Below are 11,230 nucleotides of genomic sequence, written 5' to 3'. Positions count from 1 at the left end.
GAACACACTAGTTTAGTCACCAATGCGTCAGTATGTAAAGATCTTTAAATAATAATAATAATAATAATAATAATAATAATAATAATAATAATAATAATATAGAGAGAGAAACTGAGAAACAGAAAGGGAGAGAGGCAGAAAGTGACAGACAGACAGAGAAAGAGAGAGACGGGCAGAAAGAAAGAGGTAAAGAGCGTTATTTTGTATTTGTATCGATGCATTTATCTATTATTTTTTTATTAGTGATAATCGTCAATGACTGGTTGAAATTGTAATGTCTTGAAGTCGATGTTATGCTTCAATAAAAGTTAAATAAAATAATAGAATTTAGAATAATAAATAAAAAGTCAATACTAATAAATACACAGCTCTTAGTGGATTACATTTAGTATTGTACGCAAACAAACACGCGGCGCTACTTAACCAAACCGGATCTATTTACTTCAGTCTGCGTCCCTACACGGAGGATTTAGACCGACAAACCGGAAGTTACGATACGGTTTGTGGAATGTGAGTAGAAACACAACTTCCGTTACCCACGTGTGTACGGGGGAAATAAATTCAGATCAGCTTAAAAAGTCATAAAACCAGCACTATATAAAAGTCTCGGTCTGTGAATAAAGGGTGATTATAAAATGGCGGATTTGGTGCAGCAGCGGATTGAGGACCGGATCCCGGCGCTGGAGCAGCTGGAGAGAGTCGGGCTGTTCACCAAGAAAGAAGTGAAGTGAGTAATCAGAGCAGCGAGAAAAAAAAACTGAGAGAGAGAAGTATATTTTATATAGATTATTAATCTTACTTTGTAAAAAATAAACTTCTTTCAGATCGACACTGAAAAGATCCACGGCTCTGGAATATAAACTTCACAGATCCGTGCAGAGTAAAGATGATTACATTACCTACATACAGGTGAGCTTTTAATTAATTAATCACAGAAACAACCGATTACAGAAAAACTCCACCCTGAAACACTTTCTGCGTGTCCGTGTTGAAATATTTGTGCTATATTGAATGATTCTGGTATGTAATTTGTTAGCTGGTGCTGTATTCTCGCTATAACCGTGAGAAGTTAGCAGTTTTGTCCTGCAATGACTTAACGAGGGGAATAGATAAATAGAGTACTTTATTGACCCCTGAGGTGAAATTGTTTTGACAGAGCAGTACTAGGCACATCAGATTACAATGAGATGGTAAATAAGCAAATAAAATTAATACAAACTTTTAAAAATGGACATGATTAAGTTGAGCATAAAGTAATGGTCAGTAAAATGTGTGTTAGTGAGGTAGCAGAGATTCCAGTCAAATACGTAAATGAGTGATATTACAAACGGTTAGGTTTCGCCGCTAGCTCCTCAAATCAAAACGTCTTTTCTCACTCGCATCTCGTTTTCTAGCAACACTCAGGGTTGTGTTAATGAGAAATCCAGTGTAGAAGTCACTGAGACACTGCACTCAAAGTCCCAGAATGCAATGCAGCAAAGTGAAATTGGACATTATTGAAGATCACTGTTAATCATGAATATGCAAGTCGTTCAGGGTGGAGTTTAACCTTTAAGACTATTATTTCATACCCTTTGTAGTGCACTTGATCAATCCTCCATGGCACCATAGTTTTTATTTTTTTATTTTTTAAATCTTCACTCTGTACATGCTGGAGAGCAAACCTTTATTCAGTGCGTTCGAGACACAGCCGTTGTCCAACACGCACCCAGCGTGAAGCTGTAATAGACTTGTTGGTTTAAAAATAATAAAAGACTGCATATTTTAATTAATAGTTTATTACTGACTGCATATTTTAATTAATAATAATGATAAAATTTTCCCCACAATTTCTCTCTCAGTATGAAATAAACGTGCTGGAGCTCATCAAGAAGAGAAGAGCCGTGAGTGTCCCGCTATAAAAAATACAACACTGTGTACATGTACAGTACATAAAATACACTCACATTAATAACACGCAGCTTGCTGAACAACACATCAACGCTTTACTATGTATGCCAGATCCACTGTTCATCTCTCACGTACAATTTTTCCTTTCACTTTATTCACACTCTGGAATTTTCCTCCTGGAATTTGTAGCTCTATTTCTCTCTCTCTCTCTCTCTCTCTCTCTCTCTCTCTCTTTTTTTTTTTTTTTTTCATTGTCAAATTGTGTTCAGGCTCTGGTTTATTGATGGACACCTGCATGGCATTTTTTCCTCTTTCCTTTAAAATTTTTTGTTATTATTTAATTTTTTTTCTGCTTTTCTTTTTTTTTTTTTTTTTTTTTTAGAGTTATAATAATTTACAATTTTCCCTTTCTGTCCTTTCCTTACCTTCTCTCTCTCTCTCTCTCTCCATAAAAATATAATTTTATATTTTGCTAACAAAGTCCTTATGGCCTAGTAATGCTCTCTGAAGAGAGAGGGTTAATTGTGGGTTAATTTAAATAATTATATAAATTTTAAATAAAAAACCTGTTTACTTCCTGTTTTGAAGAGAATCGGCTACCACTTCAAAAGGGAGGACATTGAGTTCCCCATGATCCAGAGAATCAACAGCGTGTTCAGGAGGGCAACGTCAAAGTGGCAGGTACAGATTGTTTATTCTTTAAACCCACTTCAAAATAATAAACGCTACTGAACCTGACGATCAAACACCTTTTTATTTAATTTGCAGGAGGATGTGCAGCTGTGGCTCTCTCAGGTCGCCTTCTGTAAGCAATGGGTGTGTAGTGAAGTTTTTTTTTTTTTTTTTTTTTAACAAAAAGTATTTATTTTACAGGTCATGCTTTTAAAATATGGTGGCTATACTTTCATTCTGCAATAATTGCTTAACATTTTTTGTTTAAAAAAGGGTGGGGAAAGTTGCTGGTGTTCAGAGTCGGGATATGCAGCTGTTTAAATTTAAGTCGATTTCCTGAACTCCACGTTCAGATTATTAAAATCACCTGCGTGTAGTTCACACCCCCGAAGAGACTTTTTTCTTCAGTGGAAGCGTTCGAGACGGAGTTGTTAACAGAGCCTATAAACACAAACACTCAATTTAAAAACCTGAAAATAACCAGGGGTAGAAAATACGGACTGAAGAAGGAAACAGCATTTTATTCTTTGCTATCGAATGCATTATGATGTAACATAAAAATGAGAGAGAATTTAAAAATTGAAACTAAAACACTATATAAGCAAATAATGATTATATATGATTGAGAAGATTTTGCGGGTCTTAATTGCACAAAATGGCTTCCACACTCGTTGTTGTTATTATTGTAACCAGCAATAGCATTAATAGCTCACAGTAATGACCTTTTGCATGGTGAATATCGCAAAATATAACTTATCTGAATGTCAGATTTGCCAGAGATGAGAAAACATAACATTTGTATAGTTTGTATAATGGCCTTTATTTCTCTTCCCTCACTCTCTATGGTTTAGGGGATGAAGGGTCAACTCAGCAAGGTCTTCTCCTCCATGCTGGCCATCCACCCCGACAAACCCAGTGAAGTTTTTATCCTTTACTCTATTCTATAGATTATAACTCACTCTAGAGTCTGCTAAAGTCTGCATGCTTCAAGAAAAATAAATAGCCTACAATATACTGTAGCTATATGCAAGTTGTATTAAAGTAGCGTCACTTCAGCACCCCCTAGTGGTGAAGTTTAGTTTAGTGTTTGTCCTATTAGTGATGAGAAGGAACATGAACTCACTTGGGTGGTTGTTGTGTTTTTATTTTTTATTTTTTAAATATATTTATATATGTAATGGTGGATCCAGATTTATGGATCATGGCAGCCAAGTGTGAGATGGAGGACAGGAATTCGTCTGAAAGCGCTCGCCACCTCTTTCTCAGAGCGCTTCGCTTCCATCCGGAGAATAAAAAGGTTTACCAGGAGGTGAGCTATGGAAACATCTTGCATGAAGAAAATTCAGTTTCTCACAGTCTAGAAGTACAAATCAAAGGACTTGTAAGATGTAGAAAAACCCAAAAACTTATAGCCTGGAAAATATGGTGCTTTCAGTCAGAGTTCTCAAAATGGAGTCCATGAAGCATGCCTAAGGTTTCATGATTTTTAAAAAAAAAAATTTCAAGTATAATTATTACATTTATTATTGAGTTCTTTTAATTCAGCCTTTTTGCTTTGCCTGGTCACTCAAAAACAAGTTAAAAATATTATAAATAATGTCAGATTGGACTAAATGTGTTCTGACTGTGGAGAATTCAGGAATAAAACGTTCTGTGACTCCAATGAATATACCAAATATTATTGTACGAGGTTAGATAGCATTTAAATATTTGGATAATTTTTTAATGAGGGTTGGTTTTATTAAAAGAATAAATAAAATAAAAACAGAAAGTGATTGCTGTCTGCACTGCACTGAGTTAATGGTATATTTTTGTGTGTGTTTAGTATTTCCGGATGGAGCTGATGCATGCCGAGAAACTGCGCAAACAGCAGCAGGAACTGGAACGTGCCCAAATCGACATCGTATGTTTACATACTTCCATTCTCCGCCTTTTAAAGCAACCCTACGTGACATTAACTTAACAGTTGGGCCTGTTAATCAGTGTGCTATGGATTGCACAATAGTCAAATGACTTGAGCCAGTGCTGTACGTCTAGAAAGGACAGAATATTAATTTAAAAAGTTGAATTTGGTGTGAATTTGTTTCAGACCCGTAAGTCATACCTTGTTACAGATTGATGCCACATTGATCACAGCGATACTTATCACATGTTTCAGTGCCTCTTAAATATGTATTGACTTTACATATAATGCTGTGATAACTCTGTGCTAAGGAAAACAATCCTTGCTCGATTTAACACATGTCTACTAAATTCTTACATTTTTAAGGTTGCATACTGCCACTTTAATATTGTTCTGAATATACCTTATTTGTATATAATGTACAGCGAAATAAAACTTTATGTAATCATCATGATATAAAAGTGTAATATCTGTCTGTACGTCGGTAAGCTGCTGTATCTGGCAATTTTCTCCTCAGGGTGAGTACGAGTTTTCTCCGGAGATCTTGAGCGGCAGGCTGGCTGAAGTTGTGTACAAAGACGCCACGCAGAAAATTAAAGGTATTGTGCGCGCTCTCCATCTTTTTGTCTTTATTAGCGTTATCAGCTGTTATCGGCTATATGCTAACCTTTCCGCTGGGCGCAGGGGCGGAGTTTATGCTCTCACTGCTGCAGATCGCTGCCATTTTTGACTTCACCAAAGAGCTGCAGGACTCCATCCTCCAGGAGTAAGCACTCCAGCTACATACTGACTCAGGCTTTAATAAATTAATGAGTTAAGTATCAGATGGAAGAAAAAATAAAACTGAACGAACCTGTGTTCAGTCTGCAGAGTCAGCACACTGATGACTCCGTGACCTGGGACTTCATGGCTCGTCGGGAGCTGGAGGTGGGCGGGACTCCCGAACTGCGCTCAGCCCAGAGTCGTGCCGCTGACATCAGGAGCAGAGAGGAGTGTTGCGGCGCTGTGTATGAGGAGGGACTCAAGAACCTCAACACAGGTGACACAGAGATTAAAAATTTACAGCATGTGTTATGAGTTTGCTGATTTACAGCGTTACCGTGCAATCGCTTGCATTATATCTTGCGCACATCTGAAGGATATTAAGCGGCCTTCCGATAACAATAAGCAACCGATAGTATTTAAAATTGTTACTGAATGAAAATGTAACACTCTGAGTGAAATATTGCTGAACTTTATTACAAAAATAAACAGTACTTACTGTACCATGAAATTTCTTTTAATGAAATAAAATTGTATATATTAACTATTAAAAAACAGAGTAAATAAAAGATATAAATCCAAACTGAATCAAAAAGTAACACTCCAAATAACACATAAAAGTAGAGACCTCTAAAAACACTTCAAATAACACAACAAAATTTGTGAGTTTTTATTTCGCCTCTAGAGGCCACTCTCGTACTGTATAATGACAGCAGACCCTTTTCAGCCGCTCCTGGGGGAAAAACTATCGGTGTGGATTTTTCCCGATAATCTGTGCCGATTAATCGTGAAACTGATCAATCAGTCGACCTCTAGTTTATAACAATTAAACACTAACTATAGCAGGAAAACTGTTAGTGTTAGTACTCAATAACGGTCTAGAATGGTACATAAGCGTGTGATTCGAGGCACAAAGTTAGTTTACAGTTGTGGACAGTGTCATATATGGGCTATATTGCCTTCACTGTTTACTTTGATATTGCACCACACAAACACGTCACGTTGATTACTGAGTACGTGCACAGGAGACGTTTAAAGGCGCCGCAGAATGTGCCCGTCGGCCATCTTGTGTAACAGCAAGTTAACAGCCTTTTTATAGGGCAGATTTACAGTGTAAACGTGTAGCACATTTCAGATGTAGAGCGTTACAGTTGAAGGGCCGAGCACCATACACGTACTATGGTTCAAAAAGAAAAAATCAAGGATCATGGTTAGAATCGTTCTATGGCTACACATTTAACGACTCACTATCACTCCTATCGCTATCAGCGCAATTCCATCCATAAATATCCTGTGTTTCTTTAATATTGCCATAACTGTTATACATGGGATCTGTAATGGTTCACTTCTCTGCAGAACCTATGTGGACGTGTTACGTAACGTTCTGTTTGGACCGATTTAAGAGGAAAACAAACGTCATCGAGCTGAAGGAAAAGGTACGATGTAGTCGCCATATCAGTGCACACGAAGGACTGGGCTTTCAAAATCTGACCACTTGTGGCTATTGTTGTTAGTGTTTACTGTACTGTGTGTGTGAAATCCTCAGAGAACAGAGCGGCTGCTTGGTGTCCTTCAGAGAGCTCATGATGCCTCACTGCTGCAGGAGGCTTTCTACAGGACCTGGGTGAGAACACCATCCACAGTGCTGATGTGGTTAATGATGGAAAGCAAATTATTGACTTCATGGAGAAAATAATGTTATTTTTACTGATTTATTTGGATCAGTAGTATGACTATTGAATTCAACAAATCACAAGGACATTTTAATGTCTTGGATAACATGTTATCATCTTAAACGTACGTTACACTTTAGGGAAGGCTGTAGAATAATTCTGACTTCTCCTGTGTCTCGGTCTCCCTCCTCTCAGCTGGAGGTCTTGATCTCATCTGAGAAAACACAAGCCGCCATTCAGGTTGCCATAGCAGCCGCTAAACGCTTCAGTAAATCGGTAGAGATGTGGACGTTGAGCTTGCAAACATTGGTGCGTTTAGAGAGCGAGGAGGTGGGGCCTCTGTTCCAGGAAGCAATGAAGCTCATGAATCCCAAGGTACCCGTTCTGTTTTTCTCCACAAAAAAAACCCCAAAACAGTATCCAATAAAACAGTCCCACAAATAAAACCTATGGTTCATTTCACATCCATGTCATCTGAGGTGACCTTTAACTCTGTAATTCCACCAATAGAAAACGAGTACGAGGCTGAGGTCACATCTTTCTGGGCTAAACACTGATGATAATTATCTCGTTAAAGCTTTTTTTTTTCTGCTCTTCAATCAGCATATCAGATTTAATATTTTACATTCGCATGTTCATGTAAAAAAAAAAAAAAAAAAAAAAAAGTCTAAATTAAAGCGATCAAATTTAAAAAGAAATACATTTTCTCTAATAAAAGCATGCACTTAAATAATTAAATCAATATTTTATATAATAAATATGTATTAATAAATAAATGCCATTTAAAACAGCCTTTACTCGCATTTCTTTTTAAAATAACAAATTTTCTTAATTCATGTGATAAAATAATCGATTATAAAATTTTTATTAACAATGTATGCCGTTTAAAACACTACTTTCACGTTTTTAAAAAAAATCTGGGTTTTTTTTGCTTTTAAATGCATGCAAAGTAATCTATAAATAAGTAATGCATCATATAATAAAAATATAAAAAATTAATACAGAAACGTGTGATCTTATACTAATTTTTTTTTTTAACACTAATGAATTATCTAATGAATTATAGAAAACCATTTGAGTTAAATATCAGCCAGCTATTGGTGTGACCTTTTAATGATTTGGAACTGTGTCTCTCACTTCTCTCTCGTCCTCGTCTTCAGGACACTTTGCCGCTGTGGAAGCTTCGGGCCGAGTGGAGCATCACGTCGCAGCCTCCGGATGAAACAGAAGCTCTGTTTCAGGTAATTTAACACAGATTCCTGGATCTGTAGAGTTGAACGCCGTTGAGAATACGGGGTGTATGGACGTGGGAGGTTAAAATCCCTGCATTCGACTCTTTAAAGCCTTAATATCACAAAACCCTAGGGCTGCAACTAACGATTATTTTCCTAATCGATTAGTTTGCAGATTATTTTTTCGATTAATCGGATGGGGCGGGGCAAACTTTCAGTACACTTTTTTTTGTTTGTTTGTTTATTTAAAATAAAATCCACAAACTGAGTGTTACAAATATAAACTTCAGTCTAAAACTTTACACAACTGTTTGTCCAAAACAGAAAATAACTCAATACACACACACGCGCACACACACCAGAATATATATTATTAATTTAGGACTGTAGATTCAGTGCTTTTTGTGCAACCATAAAAAATAACGCATAAATATTTATATACAATATAAACTAAAATAAATGAATAAATTTTATATATTTTATTCATTTATTTTAGTTTATATTGTATATAAATATTTATGCGTTATTTTTTATGGATGCACAAAAAGCACCGAATTAAACTACAGTCCTAAATTAATAATAAAAACTCACTTTCACTGCACCTTGTGGTTTCTGTTACTCACTGCCTTTAGACATATTATTTTATTTTTGATCATAATGTTTTAATGAGACATTACAGATCTTACTCGTGCTACACTCTGTATCAGCGCCTCTACACCGCGCGTGATCAGCAACGCGGCCTCATTACTAACAGATCACTTCCGTTATAATAAACGACAGAATTTACACTGCAAGCGTGCAAATACAGCATATAATGACAAACTTAAATTAAACTAAACCTTTTAAGCAGCTTGCACCAGTTTCCCCCACCCCTTACACACAGTGGAGCATTTTGGATATGAACATAACTTTGTCCTCGTGCAGCACTGTTTGATTTCTGCGGTGTTTAATATAAAATGCTCCCTTCCTTAGTGGACTTTTTTCCTCAGTCACATGATGATTTCGCCTCCATCTGATGGTGACTGAGGTTATGTTGGGAATAAAAGGTAACACTAACAGAAAGTAAAATGAAGGAAGTCATTGTCCATGAGTCTGGGTGTCTGCTAATGCTAGGATGCGTATGACATCATGCGCCATCGCCTAGAAGTGTCTTATACTTCCGGTTAGTAAAAAAACGCTAGTTATATTTGAGATGATATTACCTTTCTAAAATCCACACACTAGACGCTAGTGCAGAGTGCACAGTGTAAGCTAAAGTTTTGGGACAAAACTTTAGTATTTACTCTCCGAAGCGTGTTTTCCGAACAGAAGTAACGTATTGAGTAAATTTCCCCCTTGCCGTGTGCAGACCAGCTAATTCATAATGAGATTCGGTGACAACGATTTTCATAATCGATAATTATCGATTTTATCAATTAGTTGTTGCAGCGCTACAAAACTCTGAGAACTTTTTAATCGCAGTTTTATCAGATTTTCATGATCTTCATGAAGTAAGAATGATTGAGAGATAAACGATTGACTGATGAAATCCACTTCCTGTGTGTTGCGCTTCAGAAAGCTTTGTTAACTCAGGTCCCGGCCGTTTCCACGGCGATGAAGGAAATCTACCTGCAGTGGGCCTACAGGACTGGCGGCTACAAAAAAGCCAGGAAACTTTTCACCAGGTTTGTCTGTCTGTCTACACACACAAGCATTAGCAGTAAAATGTGACAGAAAGTCACATTAATATGACTAAACCATGACGTTCAGCATTAATACATTATCACTAACATTAACTAAGTGACTAACATTAATTATTAATTAATCTGAACTCCCATCAGCGATGAAAACAAAACCTGCAATCTCTGACATGAACAACACATTAATGAACGGATCAGAATTCAGAAGTGATGCTGAAAAGTTCTGTCAATATTTACTGACTTTTAGGGACATCATTTTTAGGTGAAGTCTGTTAACATTTAATCAGACGACAGTGAATGCATGTGTTAAAATGCTTTGTTATTGTATTACCATTACTCACGGTTTATTAATGCTGACTCATCCTTATGTTAATGAATGCAGTAAATTAAATTAGTTAAAGGAGCCTTGCTGTAAAACGTTTCTGATCCGATCCGATCTGACCCGTGTGGCATCCATCTGTCCTTCCAGCCTGAACGAGCACCGACCTTTCTCCAAAACCTTCTTCACCATGATGGTTCAGATCGAGAAAGAACAGGTGAGTGTAAAATAACTACAAGGTTTGGGTCAGTAGTTGCTTTAGAAATATTTTAACATTTCCATATGAAGTACTAAAATAAAGAGCATTGATTGTAGCAATAGAAATGAGTTCATCTTTTAGTGTGATGAAATATAAAGTCAAACTCCAACACTGTCTGGGGTGTAAAAGGAAAATAGAATTACACATACATTTGCTAAATATATTTGAAAGTTTAATAGGATCTCTTTGAATGGTTCATCAGAACAATGTTGAATCAAAAGCTTCTCTCATTTCTAATTCTTTAAAATCTTAGAAATAATAATAATAATAATAATGTATTATCTGTACTAGAATTAGCTTTATGTTAAGAATTTCAACGATTTGCCATATATGAGTCTGAAATGTTTTGTGTTTGTAACCTTTTAAATTTTCGCTTTTTTGTTTCAGGAGAAGCCGAAGATGAGTCACCTGAGGGATTACTACGAGCGAGCTCTGCGCGAGTTCGGCTCGTCCGACGAAGGTGAGTGACTTCAGCTGAGGAATCAGGACTGTACAGGAAACCTGTCTGTTCTTCCCAGCAGCTCTGCCAGTAGCGCAGGTTTATATTAATGTGCGCGTTCTGATACCTTATCGTTTCTATAGTAACCGGCCATTTGCAGGGACATGTACAGCTCACGTTCCACTGATAATAAACAGATTTTTTTTTTTAAAAAACAAATAACATATTGATATCGATGAGGATTTTCTTGAAGTAAGGAGACATTTATGGACGGAGTCTCCAGTGTCAGAGGTAAAGCTGTAACTAAGTTTTCCGACATCTTCAGGACAGACGAGTTTACACTTCTTTGCAGTTTGTCTAACACGACAAGCTGCAGGTTTTTTTTGTCTTATTAACTTTGAG

The 11,230-nt window shown here is 36.6% G+C and overlaps 1 protein-coding gene across 1 annotated transcript in view; it reads left to right on the top strand.

Annotated features, from left to right (window-relative positions):
- The first annotated feature begins 179 nt into the window (after nt 1–179).
- The window catches only part of utp6 (UTP6 small subunit processome component), a 12,060-nt gene continuing 1,009 nt past the window's right edge, over nt 180–11,230 (top strand). The window contains exons 1-18 of the mRNA XM_053638695.1: nt 180–727; nt 825–909; nt 1,842–1,883; nt 2,479–2,571; nt 2,659–2,706; nt 3,414–3,477; nt 3,753–3,871; nt 4,388–4,465; nt 4,983–5,064; nt 5,150–5,231; nt 5,329–5,504; nt 6,584–6,663; nt 6,774–6,851; nt 7,096–7,275; nt 8,061–8,141; nt 9,687–9,796; nt 10,281–10,347; nt 10,777–10,849. Coding sequence (XP_053494670.1) covers nt 636–727; nt 825–909; nt 1,842–1,883; nt 2,479–2,571; nt 2,659–2,706; nt 3,414–3,477; nt 3,753–3,871; nt 4,388–4,465; nt 4,983–5,064; nt 5,150–5,231; nt 5,329–5,504; nt 6,584–6,663; nt 6,774–6,851; nt 7,096–7,275; nt 8,061–8,141; nt 9,687–9,796; nt 10,281–10,347; nt 10,777–10,849 — 1,630 coding nt within the window. The 5' untranslated portion in view covers nt 180–635. The remainder of the gene's footprint in view (nt 728–824; nt 910–1,841; nt 1,884–2,478; nt 2,572–2,658; nt 2,707–3,413; nt 3,478–3,752; nt 3,872–4,387; nt 4,466–4,982; nt 5,065–5,149; nt 5,232–5,328; nt 5,505–6,583; nt 6,664–6,773; nt 6,852–7,095; nt 7,276–8,060; nt 8,142–9,686; nt 9,797–10,280; nt 10,348–10,776; nt 10,850–11,230) is intronic.

The sequence above is a fragment of the Ictalurus furcatus genome, chromosome 12 (assembly GCF_023375685.1).
Source record: "Ictalurus furcatus strain D&B chromosome 12, Billie_1.0, whole genome shotgun sequence".
Taxonomy (NCBI): Eukaryota; Metazoa; Chordata; class Actinopteri; order Siluriformes; family Ictaluridae; genus Ictalurus; species Ictalurus furcatus.
This window is presented reverse-complemented; position numbering and strand designations above follow the sequence as displayed.